At 40.5% G+C, this 7,160-nt stretch overlaps 1 protein-coding gene across 1 annotated transcript; it reads right to left on the reverse strand.

Moving 5' to 3' along the window:
• Window positions 1-901: 901 nt before the first annotated feature.
• LOC137951461 (protein RER1A-like) lies at window positions 902-6,937 on the reverse strand. The gene is made up of 3 exons (XM_068798125.1): window positions 6,462-6,937; window positions 1,674-1,854; window positions 902-1,574 (listed from the first exon to the last, which is right to left on the reverse strand). Exons 1-3 carry the CDS (start codon window positions 6,818-6,820, stop codon window positions 1,518-1,520), a joined length of 597 nt encoding a protein of 198 aa, XP_068654226.1. The 5' UTR covers window positions 6,821-6,937; the 3' UTR covers window positions 902-1,517.
• Window positions 6,938-7,160: the final 223 nt, after the last annotated feature.

Here is a 7,160-nt window from a genome sequence, read left to right on the forward strand (position 1 = left end):
AAAGGGGGGTACCCCTTCTGAAAATCAATTGTGACCCCATTTAGGTTTTAATTTTCAAATTTGTAAATATAGAATCCAATGATGTGACCTACCTACCCTTTTGATTGATGAAAGGCCGATTCCTAATGTGTTCATACACATCACCCAAAAGAACTGTCTTCTTTTGGAAGCTATGGGGCCTTAAAAAAAGCAGCAGCACTGCACCAGAAGGTCTCAAATTTGTTATCAAATCATGATGATGCCACAACCTAAATGAGATTTTAAGGTCTTAGGATGATAAGGGATGATAAAGATGAAGGGGGTAGGGGGCTTTTTGCCTGCAAATTAAGAAAAGTTTACTCCATCTGTGGCCTGCACGCTTCTACAGCCTCTGAAGCCTAAACCCATTTCTTCCATTCTTTAAACTCACATGTGAGTGCTGTAAGAGGCAAGCAGGAGAGGATTGGAACTGAAAATATAATTGTTCTTTCCTTTTCTCTCCACTTTCTTTAATGTCTAACTCTTAGCGAACTTCAAAAAACCGTTCAGGCTTTGGAATATATGTGTCTTAAAAAGTAAGCGTTTTTTGTGTTCAAGTGGGCAGGCTAGTTGGTGCTGTGAATTAAGTGCGTTTTTCTTGGAAAGTCTTTTGCTCTTTTTTTTTAGGAGAAAAGCCTCTGAAGGATTGAAGGGAATGTTTGTGGGAATATGGTTTTCAAAACCCCACGATGTTTTATTATTGGAATTCTGGGTATGGTGCTCGAGCAAGGACTATTTTATGATTGGATCTCTCACAAAAATCTCTAATAGACTTGATTTATTGAATATTTACTTTCACGGATGCTTATACTCTCACATCGTAAGAAGATCAAACTATGAAAACTTCCCATGCATCTTAGAACTAAAAAAAAAAAACGTAAATTCTTATTATAGTTCAATCACTGACTAATCCTCGTCTAAAATCAACCATCCATCCAGCTTTAATGGCTGATTTGGCTTCTTACAACGTTGGTTTATCAGTCGGATCATCTAAAAGATGGTTAAGATATGGACTGCAACTTTGCCTCTACCAGCTTAAACATGGCTTTCTTCTCCAAAAAAAATTACCGGTGTAGGTGTTGATTTGGTGGCCTCCCTCAGTAATGCAAATCCAAAAGAAATCCTGTACTTGTCAAGAACACTAAATGCTTCTTCACCTTTCCTCAAATCCTAGAGCAGGACCTTTTGAGTGTCTGAGACAAACTCGGCCGCTGAAGTTGTTGGATAAATCCGCACATCTCCAATCACAATCTTTCTTTAGAAGATGCAAACTAGTTTATTGCGGTATATGATTCAACCATGGAAAATCTGCTGACATAAACGTAGGAATATCTGGAGATAGGGGGATGTAAGACTCTTGTGGTAACTTTAGCTTCCAAGCCTGTTTTTTATGCTCTTGGTAAAGCTCTTAAGGTAGAACAAAGAAGGGAATTATTAATATAAGAATGACACTTCGTCCCAAGTAGTCAAAATTTAAAAACCTACATGCTGTACAAAGATCAATCTTTAGTTATGTCCGCATTGTCAGTTGGGACTTCCTTCTTTCCACTGTATCGCTGCAAATACAAATAGTGCATTTAATAGTGTTGAAAATACAACTTGAATCCCATGCACCTATAAAGTTACTCTACACATCACAGGATAAGAAGCACTACCTGTTTGCCGAAGGAAAACGGCACATACTTGTACTTTATCATATGCTTTATCTGTCTCTTCATGGTGAGCACAAAGAGCATGATCCAGTAGAAAAGTAGTATCGGCCAAAACACGGGCACATCAAAGACACTAAAAAAGGTCATCAGAAAAGCAATGCAGAAGGCTTTTGTTAGGGAATACCTGCAAGGCAATAGAAACATGAAATAGATGTTCAATTCATACTCCAGATCCTCAAAGCTAACAGGTTTTTATGCAAACTAAAGAATCTTAACGTTGCTAATGACTTCAACCGAGCTGCTTCTATCTTTGACTTTTCCCTATATCTTTATCTAAGACCAATAATTACCATGCCATTTTCAATAACATAGAGAAAATGTAATGGGTAGTAAGTACATCAATCTGGTAGCATCTTAGCAAGCACTACATGACAGAGAAACATGTACAGTAACTCAATTCTTTCTTGAGGTAAGTTGCAACTATCATGCAAAAGGTGATGATCTAGAAAAATGAAATAAACAACATTCTCAAATGTGGACCATTGGGTAATCTTTATAATGGTCGCCGTTACATATCAGTAACAGAAAAGCTAAAGCACTTCAAACGTAGAAAGTCACAAAAAAATATGAATTTGGCTTCCACACTAGATTACTATTATCATTTTAAGCTGCAAGAGTAAATATTAAGAAAATCCATACATCACACACCTTTTAGAATGTTAAATAGCAAGTAAAATATGATGTTGCTCTATCTCTCTGAAAAGCATTTGGAATACACTACAAGTGTGAGTGCAGTAAGGGTTGCATAGACAGACGCAACAGCTTTGCTATATTGCTAAGTTTGACTAGTTACCAAATTGAACAAATAGCATAAAGGAAAAAAAATTAAGTCCAGAAAAGGTATTAATTTTTTGTTTTCGAATGTTGAAATCCCTTACCCCAGGCAAGATTTTGAACCCAAGACCTCACATTAGAACCCCACTCCCTTTTGGCCCACAAAATCTTGCCTCCCCTACTCCTTCCTGATCCCTTCAAGTAATCAATAAGTTGGGTAAAACTCCTGGTTGCTGAACATCGCAACCATTCTATAGTGGATTAGGACTAGAAGAGATTCGAGAACCTTTGACCAAAAGAGCTAGAAGAAATTATTCACACATCCTTTTATGGGCTAGATAATTTCCTAAGCTCAATTAAGTTGCCAGCTTTATAGTTTGAGATAAATGTTGTCAATTGGCACATACCTATTCTTTTATTTCCCCTCCTGATTGGTTGTAAACCTGATAACTTAGTAAAAAGGAGAAATAGTAATGAGAAACATTAATTCCCCATAACAGAGGGAAGGTGCTTGCAAACAAACAAGCAACAGGCAAGTGACACCACCCTTAGCAAAAGAATCTGGTACATAATTGGCAGATCTAGGAATTTTCTGCCAAGAGACTTCTAGATTCTTAAAAAGATCAAATATTTCCAACGGAGAAGTTCCGGCACATCCAACTTGTCACGTTTGCTGAATCCCCTTCTACAAAGACAGAAGCTGAAATTCTGGCTGAAGAGCTTAAACTATGGAAGAGAGCATGATACTGTTCAACTTCAGTTGAGTCACATTCCAATGGAGCCCAAGAAAACCAGAAGAGTAAAGCTGAGTCTGTAATGGCACCCCCTATCCCAGCTGGGCAACAATTCCCTCGGAAAATTCCATCAAAGTTTATTTGTAATCAGCCCACTAGAGCAGAGATCAGTATGCAATTGTGGGTGGGATAAGGCTGAGAATGAAGATATCAGCTTCCAGTGCCTTCTGATGATGGATCTGGGGAATGGTACTGAAAATTTAGTACAGAATTTCTTCAGAGACGCCTCCAATTGAAGAGTGGGATCCTATAAAATTACAGCTGTTGTTTTTTCTTTCTATAGACCCCATGGTACAACAGCCATGGCAACCTTCAAAGCTTCTTTTCAACTGCTGGAAGATCCCATCCATATGTTTGCAAAAGGAACTCAGGGTAAGTTTTTGACATAGATAAATGCACCCCAAAACTTATTGAATATCACATCATAAACCTTATTATTGAATATCACACCACAAACTTTATGGCTGAATAGTGCAGGTACAAGTGATCCAGTCTCTTTCTTCCATGCCACAGAACTTACAAATAGAATTCACCACTCAGCAACCTCATCTTGGAGTTGAGCACATGTTAAAATCTTTTTGTTGGCAACAGGCCAGATGAAATGCTGAACTTTAGAAGGTCCAAGGAACTTCCAAACCAGAGATGGCCATTACCGTACACAGAAGTTTCGTGTAGACGGAGTAGAGAATTCCCCTCATGGGGCCATTCTCTATACTGGCAAGTCAGGACCTTCAGATTTGACAAAAGACTCCCTCAAGTAGTGCTAATAGCTCAGAAAAATCTACTGCTGCTTCATCATTTAAGGATCTCCTAAAGCTGATTTTTCCAGTCAGTATTGGGCCCCTTGGAATTTTTGCATTGTGGATGGATCTTTCCCTTTCTTGGACAAGATAATAGAGTCTTGGGAACTTTTAGGCAAAAGGGTGTTTAGCCCAGAGTGATAAGACCACAAACAAAGTAGGTCCCCTTCCTGAGCAATGAACCTGAAATTGTCTATAAAATTTTGATTATTATTCTTGCAAATAGGTATTGAAAACTTGATGCCCTGTATAAAGGAGTGTCACTTAGTAGAGGTTCAAACCCAAATTCACTGTGAGGGAGTACTTCTTAAATGATTCTGGCAATTCAATGCATGTAGAGATGTTGCATAGAGGGGGATTGTTGCTTATAAGCTCAGACTTCAATTGAGAGAGTGGTGGCTTGATGGGGGAAGAAGGAGATGCCTCTCCCATACTGGCATAGCATCTTCCTGTGGATCCAAAAAATAAAAATAAAAATTAGTTTTAAGTTGTCGAGGGTAAATATTATCGAGCTCTGGAAGGATTTGTGTCTCAAAAACGACCCTATCAAACTCACTCGCCCTCAGGCTTTCAACTTAACAACAAACCCAGATTTGCGACTTGTTGCAGCTAGGATCACTAAGGATACTAGATAGGGCTGGAATCTCAGAATCAGAAAGGGCTGAGGAACAATGAAAATGATGAACTTGGGAACTTTCTCAAGCTTCTTGATAAGGTTCATATCAGCAGGGACAGAGAGGACAGGATGATTTGGATTCCTATTGACTGGCGACTTCAGTCTCCCCTGCCTACGCTACCTTGAAGGGATGGAATCCACTAGTAGCTATTTAGTGGGCATGGCTTGGAGACTTTCTACCCCACTGATTAAGTTCATGTGAAGCACCATTCAGGAGTGGATCCTCACCTTTGACAACCTGTCCCTAGGAGGAATTAACCTTTCAAGTAGCACCTACACCTTCTACAGTGTGGAAAATGAGATGGTCAATCACCCACTGCTCCATTGCTCTAGATGTTTGGCCTTGGCAGAATTGAGCTTCAAGGTTGTTCCTCAAGCTCGCTCATGGGGATGGTTGATTGTGGATTGGGTATTTGCCTCCCTAAACCTGGTAAAATCCTCTTATACACCTGCCTCACCCATGCTACTTGGGGCATCTAGAAGAAAAGAAACAACAGCCATTTCAGTAGCAAATGCAACAGTAGAGAGAGTGTTCGTGAGGCCTTCTCTGCCAAAATTCAGGCCTAAATCCCCACAACTTCCTAGCGTTGCCACCAAAAACAATTGGCGACAAGATGCAGCTCTTTCCAGCTCTTGACCTATCACCACCTATGAATAGAGCCCTCCCAACTCCTCTCACCTAAAACTCAATTTTGATGGTAGCCCTCATGGAAAGCCTAGTCCAATGGTAGCAAGGCATGCTTTGTTGACCACTTGGGGAAAATGAAACTTCGATATTTTGCCCCTTCTGGTGTGGTTCAAAGCCCACTTCTGGGCTAGCAGCTGCAACATGATTGCTTCTTCAAGCCACTAATGATTGAGGGCAACGATCTTCAATAGGGTTTCTAGTTAGTCATTTCCCTTGTGAGACTTCATCACTTATTTGAAGTATGAACATCACGACGCTTCTCAGCATCTCTTAGATGCATACTCCTCATGAAGCCAATCAGCTGAGTGATGCTCTCATGCATGATGGATCGGTTTGTTAAGACCTTTTACCCTTTGGAGGCACCGAGTCCCTCCAACGTCTAGGCATTGTATTTCTGTTTTGTTTTTATGTTGTTTGCCTTTTCTTGTTTTTAAATGTAGCTTTTCTTTCTTTCTCTTGTTTTGTCCCCTTTTGGGACCTTTGTTTGTGTTCCTTCCTCTATCTTAATAAAATTTCTCACCACTTTGAGAAAAATAAAATAAAAATTGGTCACCCCAACGAGACAAGATTCCTCCAAAGCAAAGCTTTAACCACGGCACATCAGTAGCATCACAGTTCTTCTAAAGCACTTCAACTTCCAACTGTTTGTCGAGTAAGAATATAGCGAAAAGTATAACAAAACATCCGCATATATAGATTCATAGAAATAGCCATAAGAAATAAATAGAACGGGAATGAAATCACATAGCATCAGAAACTGCCGGTACACAGTTAATTCCTATAAACATTTGACGAGAGTCCAGATCAAGTTTCTTCCTGATATTTCAGATGGGACGCATCCAGATCAAGCTCAATCACAGAGCCCAGCGCTTAAAATTTGTTTATCCCAAATAATCAGTCAACCATACGTAGCAATCAACTTGTTAGCGCAATAGCACATGCAATAATGAAACCCATAAATGAGAAACCTAGCCAGATAAATATAGAGAGGAACCGCACCAGAACTTAAATTCGGGAAGACGTCGGACAAAGGGGCGAAACTCGTCGGAGCCGAGTGTCGGGAGGGTGGGCCCGTCGACGAGTTCCTGGATCTCAGGGTCCACCTGGGGAGAGAGGAAGGCAATGAGGAGGTTAAGAATGTAGATGCCAAGGCCATAGGAAACGATGTAGAAGCCCTGGATCAAGAAGGCCCGAATGAGATAGAAGAAAGCTATCACGCCGAAGGCCATCCAGCGCCGGAAGACGTGCGGAGTTGACTTGTCTAGGTAATACTGATACCGACGGGAGAAATCCGCCTTCCATTGGGCGATCGGGGAGTAAGACCCGTCGTCCCCGCCACCGCCCAGTCCTGATTCCATGATTGCTTTCTCTCTCAAGTTTCTGCCTACTTGTTTTTTGTCTTCTCGTTTTCTTCCTCCGCTTGCGTGCGTTCTCCCTTCTTTCTTCACACCAGAAAAGAAAACGGGAGCGGAGGAAAGCCGCGAGGGTTTCAAGTCTCAAGCAGGTATTTAAGATTACGGATCGAAGAGGAGGGTTCGGCTTTTGGTACGACTCAAAGTTGTGCGATCGCGAATAGGTGAGCACCAGGTGGCGCTCAACCTCAGTCTCGGTTTTATCCTGTTTAAGTAAATAAAATAAAGACTAATTAACGGTAATATTAAATAAAAAAATAAATCCAAGCAATTACAAGAGGAAAAA

Source organism: Aristolochia californica, unplaced genomic scaffold (genome assembly GCF_029961685.1).
Source record: "Aristolochia californica isolate CCGP_79_NKW_82.1479 unplaced genomic scaffold, dmAriCali1.0.hap1 SCAF_15, whole genome shotgun sequence".
Classification (NCBI taxonomy): Eukaryota; Viridiplantae; Streptophyta; class Magnoliopsida; order Piperales; family Aristolochiaceae; genus Aristolochia; species Aristolochia californica.